The 10,786-nt window shown below is 29.2% G+C and overlaps 1 protein-coding gene across 2 annotated transcripts; it reads right to left on the bottom strand.

Moving 5' to 3' along the window:
* Nucleotides 1-764: 764 nt before the first annotated feature.
* On the bottom strand, nucleotides 765-4,588 carry LOC107435296 (PHD finger protein ING2). 2 transcript variants are annotated; one of them, XM_048478274.2, is made up of 7 exons: nucleotides 4,405-4,588; nucleotides 4,213-4,284; nucleotides 3,885-4,087; nucleotides 2,837-2,900; nucleotides 2,159-2,415; nucleotides 1,983-2,021; nucleotides 765-1,420 (listed from the first exon to the last, which is right to left on the bottom strand). In XM_048478274.2, the coding sequence occupies exons 1-7, from the start codon at nucleotides 4,448-4,450 to the stop codon at nucleotides 1,313-1,315; spliced, it is 789 nt and encodes a 262-aa protein (XP_048334231.1). In that variant the 5' UTR covers nucleotides 4,451-4,588; the 3' UTR covers nucleotides 765-1,312. The 2 variants fall into 2 exon arrangements, with proteins under 2 accessions (XP_048334231.1, XP_015902351.2); XM_016046865.4 differs by having other exon boundaries at nucleotides 3,855-4,087; nucleotides 4,405-4,583.
* Between the last annotated feature and the right edge of the window lie 6,198 nt (nucleotides 4,589-10,786).

Genomic DNA, 10,786 nt, shown 5'->3' with positions numbered 1-10,786 from the left:
GTATTGATAAACTGTTATTGGATTATTAGGATGAAATCTCGTGGTTAAGATATGATGAAATGCAATTTAATATCCGAAATTATGTTATCTGTATAATAAAAAAAAAATGAAATTAAGTTGATAAATATGCCACTCATACTTACATTTGTAAAATCATGGCTTCAAGAATCTAAATTAAAGCAAAATTGTTGTAAATGATTTAAAAAATATATATTATTATAAAAAAAAATTCTAAAAATTATATACACAAGTAAATTTGGTTTGGAAATTGACCAAACTCAGTGTCAATCGAACTGGTTAAAGTCAGTTTTCTACATTTTAAGCTGAACCAAAATAGGTTACTCCAAAAACTAAATTGGATAAGTTCGGTTCACTTGGTTTCATCCATATGATTTTGTTCATGTCCACCCCTATTTTGTAGTGTAATTTTGGTGGGAAACTTAAAAGTTGTCGTAATATATTTGGGCTTTCCGCGGTTTGCAGTGGCAGGCTAAGGTTTTGGAAATTAGCATCAATGCCCCTTTGGAATTCGGTCCCTCCCCAATCCCCAAATTCTGAAACATTGCCAAAACTTCGCGCCAACACAAAACTAGAAAAGCCTAACGGATTCGACATTACAACCTCTACACATCCTTATTTCCTTACAATTTACATGTGCCTCTCGCAGAGGGGAGAGGCGCATCCATTGCAATCCATATCCAATGATGGATGCATACAAATGATTTTTACCAACCAACCCATTCTTTACCACAAAAAGAAAAAAATAATAATAATAATAAATACCAATCCATTTAAATTTCACAGTCATTTTCCCATTTCATTCCAGTTTTACTACATAGATGATTTACCAACAAAATAAATATTTACAATCAATCAAACACAAAAAATTAAATAAAAGGTGAAAAAGCTAGTTGAAACTATTTCCCACCAACAAGGTTTCGTCAATACAGGTCTATTACATTTTCCTCTGGCAAAATGACTAGGACAAAGAAATCATTTGCCAGTACCGTTTTCTTCTTCAAAGTTCAAACCATTCATTTCTAACTTACCAATTTGCCACTTCAAAAGGTAGAGCTCAAATATACACAACTTCCAATCCGTTTTTTTTTTTTAAACCTTTCTGTTCAAGGTTTTTGGAAAATGGAAGACATTCAAATATTGTACCTTAGAGTAGATCACAACCCTAACAATCCTTAGCTTGACTAATTCCAGTCAATTAACTTTTCGCTAACTTCTTTGTGTAGCAAAAACATACTGGAAGAATGAACAGTTCAACGAAGTGATTCAAAGCTGTGCAATACATACATAATCATCAAGACTGTGGTAGTAACCTGCATGTTGGACAATACCACTTTCCCTTGAATCTAGTCTCTGGTGTCAGCCCAACACATGAGTAATGAAACCATTCACCTCCTTGGCACTGTCGATGAACAACAATGACACAATATCAAGAAAAAAGTAGTGAGAAGTTATGTAGCAATAGCATGAAACGAGTAATGTGAACTCTTAAGATCTATAGAATAGATGAAGATAAAAAATGCTTCAAAAAGTCAAATCCAAAGTTCTAAAGTATTATAAGTTTTTGAACTGGAAGTTTCCTGAGTGAAACAAATAAGGAACTGGATTTCCACATGCTCTTTTACGATTATGATGAATCTTACCACACCTTCCACCCACCTATGGATGCCAGTAAGGGTGAAATATTCAGATCCCTGCATTAGGATTCTTGACCTGCTTACTTTAATTCCAACCCAGTGACCAGTTTACTTTAGACGATTTATTTATATGAACATGATGCTTAAAAGAGCTAACCAGAAGACCTTTTAGTTAGTTAACCACATTAGCCCAAAAGATGTCAACAATGGAAAATCATTTTTATAACGTCCTAAAGCACGTCAACATTCCACTATCTCTTTTCATATATAAAGTTATATTACATAAAACTAGATAGAAACTATAAGAGTGTAGGTAAAGGAACTCACGTTTTCATTGTCACAAGCAATCATATCTCCAAAGGACACCTGAAGAGTCAAGATAATTAATACAATTTAATCAATTTGGTATTGTATTTGAATCATAATTGAAGCAATCTTCAGAAAATAAAGTACAAAGGTACTCAAAAAGAAAATGATTAAAGATATAAAACCAAAGTCAGAACCTGATGACAAACACAGTATGTAGGTTCATTTGGATCAATGGGCTGATCAGCATCAATGGGGGAAACAAATTCCTTCTTATGGCTCCCTGGAGGAGGCATTAGCTCAAAGTCCCTATCACGCTCACGATCCCAATCCCTATCCCTGTAATCAAGCCTTTTTGATTGAGGTGTTCCATAAATAGACTTGCGCTTTTCACTTTTGGGGACAATAGGCAATGGGGGAAGAATTGCTGGTTCATCAGGTGATATTTTCCCTTCTGACAAAATGGGAAAATAAGAAATAGAAGAAAAATAAGTAATCAGCAAACTGACCGCAGAACTAATTTCTAGAATGTAAACTCAAGTCGTCACATTCTTTCTGCCTGAAATCATTAATATAGCCTACGGAACAGGCTACCCTGAAATCCTAAAGAAAACTAGTGAATTTTCATTGACTAGTTTTTGAAGGGTTGGGGTGGCTGCTTTTTCGACATATATTGTTAATCTACTTAACTTAGATGACTTGGGACTATGCCTAAGTTGAACTCTTATGTTCTCCATGGCCTACCAAGCATCCATTGGCTTCATAAAGGGAAATATAGCATTAGTAGCTCTATTGCGGGCAGTAAAACAATGGCTCATAATGCCCTCATAAATGCAGCATATGTTGTCAACACAGGAAGGTTTACTGCTAATTACCCTGCTTTAGATCTTCTGCAAAGTGGGTTAGATCCTCATCGAGTCGCTTTACATGGCTATCTATCTGAGGAAACACAGCATACACAGTTTATATAAATTTCAGTTACAAAGTACTTTTCAAAAAAGCTGATAGCATTTGAAGCTAAAATCAATAGGGAAGACACAAAAGTGGCTCTTTAACATATTGCATTAGCATTGAAAATCAGATACAGTGCACAACATAGTAAACACCCAATCACAAAGCAGGGTTGGCAGATTTATTAAGCAGTGTTATTAGAATCTATTTTATTATTTCCAGAGACTCTCTAAGATAAAGTCACATTCCTAATTGTACTGAGGCATCTAATTTTGTACAGGCAACAAACCAGTACCATGTGGTCTCTTTGAAAGATTGAAATATTGTCTGAATTGAGGACATGAGGAAGAAACATGATGTGATACAAACCTTCTACTATTCAACAGGAAATATAATTTCACCAAATAACAAGCATTAGATGCTTAAAGCTCCAATGAATTTAGTCACCGAAGTTCATCCTAATTCTTATATGTAAAAACTAGAATGATAATATCGGCAGGAGGTGAAGTCCATCAGGCTGATACGAAACTATTATCACTTGTTAAGGGAAAACAACTAAAGTTTGTACCATGCACAATAATCTTAGATATGAGAAGTTTCTACTGAGAATCCTCAGTTGAGAAGGTGGCAATGCTTTCTGTACAGAAAGATCTTGAAACAAAATCCAACAATCGGAAACCCATTATTCAACTGCATGATCCCTTTTTTTTTTTTTTTTTTTTGGGGTAAAATTATTCAACTACAACCATGATCCATTATAGCAAACCAGATAAAAGAATTTTTTAAATAATTATGATAAATAGATAAATAAATAAGAAAATAGAATTTTAGTAAATTATATAACTCAACTCAACTCAACAGAACTGAGAAAATCCAAAAAAAAGCCATGAAGGTAAACTATTATTTTCCTTCAAAAGAGTATACTAATGAAGAAAGGCCTACCAGGTCATAAGCTTGCCGTGCCAACAATACCTTCTCAGTACATAAACTCAATGCATTGTCCTGATGAGCCTCAATTTCCTTTCTCATTTTCTCAATTGCAGCCTCGTCCTCGTCGTTGTTGTTATTATAATGATAGTAATTATTATTACCATTGTTGTTATTCCCTTTTTTTGAGCTCTGTGAAGATAATCCCAAGCAGTACTTAGTCTGCTGTCTTGTTTGGCTTATCATGGCTTTAATCCAACCACCAAAATTGAACAGAAAATATAGTTATCCGCCCAGGAAAAAAAAAAAAAAATTAGGACAATAAGAATAAAATTTATCATAGAAAATAGGATATCTGAAAAGGGGGTTTTACATTGGGAGCGTTCGTCGAGTTCCCGAATGGTATTGAGGAGCCTCTGAAGCTCAGCGGGCAAAGTGCTTGCATCTGTTGGAAAAATCCAAAACGAAATCCCAATTCAAATTCACGCGAAATTGAATGTAACCTAAATTTTAAAAATAGTTCGAAAATCAGAGAAAGTAGCAGAGGAATTCAAGAGGAGCTTACACTCCAGATAGTCGTCTACGAACACTCCAGTTCGTGCAATCGCCATTGACGGTGCTTTGAGGTTCTCTGCTACCTAGGGTTTGCTTATTTAGGGTTTTGCAGCTAGCTCTGCGTTGCCCGCCGTAACGAGAAGGAAGCAGAAAAACGAAGTCGTTTAGTAAAAATAGAACACAAATAAAATAGATAAAGTGGAAATATTTTATTTTTGTATATATTTATTCATGATAAAGCCACAATATATAGGCTCATATATAAGTCATAGATTATAAAATATAATTATCCATAAGCATAAGAATTAATATTATAAAGATGTTATTTCAAGCAAAAAAAAAAATATATATATATATATTATAAAGATGTTTTATAGATTATACAATTTCTTTTAATGAAGGAAGTTATAAATGTCATAAATGGTGACATTTATATTTATAATATTTCCCTTAGATGTTTGCCATTATATGGAATATGATTTATTAAAATCCTGTTAGAAAAATTTAGTGGGACGAAAACATAGTAAAGGAAAAAGAGTATAATCAATCTATTTCTTCCCTTGATTGCAGCATTTTTTATATATGTGAATGTTAAATTGTCTCATTAAAATTTTATCAGAAAAATTCTATGGAATAAAACCTTAACAAACGAAAAAAAATACAGTCATTATATTTTCCCCCCCTGATTGTAGCACTTTCAATGCATGTGAAGACAAAATTGCCTTGTTAAAATTTGTTATAAAAACCTTGTATGACAAAACCTTGACGAAGAAAAAATAGTAAAATTTAAGCATATATTAGATTGTTGTAGTACTTATGAATCTTATCTATGATAAAAATGTTCACTATATTGCTTCGTTAAAATCTAACCAAGAAAATCAAATGGGACGAAATCTTGATTAACGAAAAAGAGTACAATATGCTTATTGTTGATATGCATACTCTCTTTAGTCCACATATTTCAAGTAAATATTTAACATTCTTTTAATATAAGCAATGTAATTATCATTATATTCATATAGTATTGTCAAAAACTTATATATTAAAAATATGTTGCATGTGAGTTTTCCTTCTAAGAAACTTTGTCTTTTTCAACAAAAACTCTAACATACTTCAAGTGTACTTTATGATTTCATTTATAGTTGTAATAGCAAATTATCCTTCAAGAACTTCCATTCATTTTTGAATAGTTACAATGATAAAATTTATAACTTGCAAATAAAACAACATAATATATTTCAAAATTTCATGCAAGTGTTTTAATTTTAGCTTTCTCCCCCTCACAGCTGGAAAATTGTCTTATTAAAATCTTCATAAGGTTCAATATATTACAATCATAGCAATATAAGCATATTAATTTATAGAGCTTTAATCACTTTTTAAACTTTCTCGGAAAAAGTTTTAAATTCTAAAAACATACCACCTTTGGGATTTCTCAAAATATTTCATGAATTATTAGATATATATTTCTATTTGCATTTGCAAAATCTACTTCCTTTTCTAGGATTATTCATATTCCAAGCGTGCTTTATAAATAATAAAACTATTTTTTTTAACAAATCATTAAATTGCCAATTGTTAAAATATGCTCTTGGTATAATTTTGTTATAAGCAATATTTTCAATTACATGCTTCTAGCATGAATGATCACATATTGATCAATTCTCATTTGTAATATATGCATGGTGATAGATTAGGATTTTCTGAATCCGGTGTAATTTTTCACCATATATGTTTGCCCTCTTAGAGACTTTAATAACAAAATAAAACAATATAATACACTATATTTGACAGGACTACTCGCAAAGCCCTTTTCGAACATCCTAGTTAGCCTTGCCTAGGAAAATCCCGTTTATCAAGAGTTCTATGGAACTTTCTCATAAATTAAATATAAGCTAATAGCATAAAAGGAAAAAAAAAAAAAAACAATTTTTAATAAGAATTTTGAAATTATAGTCATACCCATCAAATGTTCTAACTCAAGAGAAAAAAAAAGAAAAAAAGAAAAAATACATACATATTATATTAATTCACTAGAGCATACTAAAAGAAAGTAAATGAGTACAAATATAAATAAAACAAAATGTGTAATAATCTTATAAGAAAGTAGAAAAGATGCAATACATCAGTAGCGAAAAATATGTCAAATATGAAGATGTGGTAATGATGGAATATATGAAGATGATAATGATAGAACGGTATCTAGATACAGTAAGCACCAACTGTTAGTCTGGAGGAAATAATTTTAAAACTATAAAACTATGAGACAAGTTAGTGAGTAAACAATTATGAAAATAAATATTATTCAATAAAATTATTTCTCTCAAGACCTCATTTTTACCCTTTGAAAGTTCCTTTATTTTGACAAATAGTTTTCATATAATCCTTAATTATCCCCAGCATAGTAATTTCATAAATCGTAAAATAAAAAAATTAAAATTAGATAATATCCTCCATATTATAATAAAATAATATTTTTATTAGTAATGAATTATAATCATCAGTAATCAAAAATATAAATAGCCATATATTATAACCATAGTGTAACAACAATAGCTCTATGTATTATATCCATTACCATAACTTGTCGTCCGACCACACTAACGTTCTAATGTGTTGCTGACTATTTGGAAAGTGGAAAACTATTAATGCGACCCTCGGCGTCCTAGAGGAGTCATAAATAGAGACATCCTCCAATCTTAATAATCACATGATTAAGTAAGAGATGGTCAAATAAGGGCACATAACCATAATCCAACAAATGCATATTTATGCTATAGCATGATACACAGTAATCTGTAATCTAGTATATTTATATAACTATTTAAATAATATATATATAATCATTGTATTAAAATGTTCCCACATATAACAACATAAACACACACACACACACACACATATATATATACACCTGTATAACCATGAATCAAAATTTATTTTAATCAAACCATTCCCTTTTATGTACCATAATGTGATAAGTTAAATAATTATTTCATAACATGTAGTAAAGTACATAATTCAAATAATTCTAGAAATGATAATATTAGAGTAATATATATATATATATATATATCTATATATATAAATATATATCACATATAATAAATTTCACTCATAGATCACAGCTCAAATAAGCTTTTACGTTGGATTGCCTTAAATATCAGTCTAGATGTCAAAAATAATAATAAAATATTTTTAGGCTCTAAAAATTAAATCAAAGATATTGAATGCATGCTAATGTTCCAAGATAACTTAATAACTTTAAAATTTCTAAAATTGAACACCGTACAGTCTAATTATATTGCCATTCCTAAATATTTGATATCCAAAATTGAGATTTTTCATTTGGAGGCCAATTTATTAAAATTAAACTTTCTATTGAATTCCACTAACACCTAATTATAGTAATCCAACTTATCCAATTATATCCAAATGCAATCAAAATTTATCCAGTATTTAACTAATTAATTCAAAAATAAAATAAAAAATTATCAAATAACGTTTAAAAGTTACAAACTTTATATTGTTGGAAAGCCAAAAAATAAGGAATATGATGGTGTACTTGCCTTGGTCCAAAAATGTTACCGATGGTCGGAAAACATGTTAAAAAATTTGGCCAAATTTTATGTTAATGGATCTCTCAAACAGTGAGTCTTTGCAAAAGGATGTTGTAAATGAATTCAAAGAGTCCAAAAATGATAGGTAACACATATGGGTCAAGCTAAAATGGCCATAGATCAAGCCAACCCACTAGCGACCTCTGAACGCACCACAGCGACTTTGCGAGCCCAACCCAAGCTTGTCTGAAGGGGTTACGCTGTGAAATTTGATTGTTTTGATTACCGTTTAGTCATCTATCATGGTGGCTGACACATGTGAATGATGATGGTTAGAAAATGATGAAAACTGACCACTTCGGTTTGGTGATAAAGCATATTAGGTTGATCCGATTTTGGGTTCCCATGGGGTCTAAGGAGAGTTTTTAAGACTTTTGGGTATTTTATAATCTATTTATTAAGGATATAATTCTCGCGGTATATATAGATCTTGGATCCATTAAAAGATAAAATCTGGACTGGTTTTGATATAAATAAATACTGATATTTAAAAATTTTTCAAAACCATAACTTTCTAATAGTAACTCAGAATTAAGAATGTTACCGGTTTACAAATTCGTATCGATGAGCTTTACTCTATGGTATACTACTCAAATGAAAATTATTGACGAATAAAAAACTAAAGTTAGGGTCCACTAACAGTTCAACTAATCAATCCTAGTCAAACTAAATAAAATTTAAATTCTAATTTCTAATTTTGAAACGGATCATCACAACATTATATAAAATAAAAGTTGCATTATAAAAATAAATAATAATTTAAGAAATATATTTTTATTATCTCATAAGATCTCCAAGATTAATTTTATATATTATCATTTGCTCAACATTTGATCTTCAAGATAAACTATTTGTATATAAAAATTCATGATATTCCCATTTGGTCAGATAGATAAATTTATCATTTTTATTTCCTTTTCGCTCACCTTAAAGGGTTGACATATGAAAATAAAATGTTTTGGTGCACAACATTACAAAACCAATGACTTCTGCAATTTCAATAACATTGGTCAATATATGTATTAGAAAAAATATGAAATTTTCCCTTTATGTCCATTTTTTAAGTTTCTTTCTCGTAACAACAATTGGAAGAATTATATGTTTATGATTACTAGCAAATTATCATATTAAATAAAATGGAATCCACTTTTGGGGATGATAATAATACAATATATGCTTTAGGGAATGGTTTGAAATATATTAGCAAACCTCCTAGAATATTTTATTTCCCCTATTGGGTGGCTGTACTCCATGGTATTAATGGTTATAAATTGTTTTTCACCCAATTGTATATAATGGAAACCTTTTCAGTTGTATAAAATATAACCAAAGTCTTTAAACTTGTCTAATTCTCCAAGGATGATTTTATAATTTGGTTAATGTTTTAACTATTAACATTATGGTTTCATACTCTAACTATTATTGTTCAAAATAAATTGCAATAAACTTAACTAAACAGAAATAAATAAATTGTAGTAAATATTAATACTATAACATTCAAGAATGATCTGTCACCTGATAATAAATTGTTAAAGACAAATAATATATAATAAAGATATGTCATAATGCCATCAAATCAAACGATAATTAAAACTTATAAATAATACATATATAATCTCAAATGTAATTTTCCCATGTGTGCAAAACATAAATATGTCTAAAATGACAATTATATTCAAAATGACAAATAATTATGGAGAGGTAGCAGTATAATAATGACAATCATAATTACGAGATAATTATTAAATAATTATAAACCATCAAATATATTATATAGCTATAAATATGTTATATCAATTAAAGAGTACTACAAATAGTTTAAGGAATTCCATAAGAAATATGTGCAAGAAAATCTCGATCTCGATTCTCAATTTTTTATGAACCAATAAGAATAAAAAATGCACTTAATGGTATAATCCTATATAAAATCGTCAAAATAAAACATTTACTCAAGATAAAAAATCAAACCGTGAATTATAAAAAAAAGTTCTAATTTTACCAAAAACTTAATAACAAAATTTTCTAGTGTATCATGCACAATACTACATGCAAAACATAATTGTATATATGAAAAATGATTACCTCAACACTAACAAGTTGATATACTATATCTCAATAATAACAAACTTATGATCTTAATTCAATCAAAAATCAAATTGGTAGAGACTTATACTGATAACGTATTATAAACTAACCAAATGTTAACAAGAATATAAAAAATATAGTAAAGATAGAACACAAATAAAATAGAAAAAGTGGAGAGATATTCTCATCTTATTTTTGTATATATTTCTTCATGACAAAACCACTATATATGAGCTCATATGCTGCCAAAGGTTGCAAAAATATAATTACCCATAAACATAAGAACTAATACTATAAAGATGTTTTCACCCAAAAAAACAAAAAAAGGCTATAAAGATGTTAAATAGATTGCTCAATTTCTTTGTTAATGATAATGAAGTGAAGTTACACAATGTCATAAATGGTGCATCTATATTCATAATGATACATATATCTTTTTTTATGTTCAAAGTATGTGTACATATTATATGTATTAAAAATATTAGCAAAAAAATAAAATTTTCATAAATTGATAACTTTACTCTTATATATAACAATTACACGTTAATAAAAAAAAAAAATTAATTACACGTGATAGTGTAATAATTAAAATCAAATTTAAGAATTAAAAAAAAAAATTATGAAAGTTAAATGCCTATGTAAATGGTTTCAAAACTTTATATTTAAAAACTCTATAATACTTCTGAA

This window comes from Ziziphus jujuba, chromosome 3 (assembly GCF_031755915.1).
Source record: "Ziziphus jujuba cultivar Dongzao chromosome 3, ASM3175591v1".
NCBI classification, from domain to species: domain Eukaryota; kingdom Viridiplantae; phylum Streptophyta; class Magnoliopsida; order Rosales; family Rhamnaceae; genus Ziziphus; species Ziziphus jujuba.
This window is presented reverse-complemented; position numbering and strand designations above follow the sequence as displayed.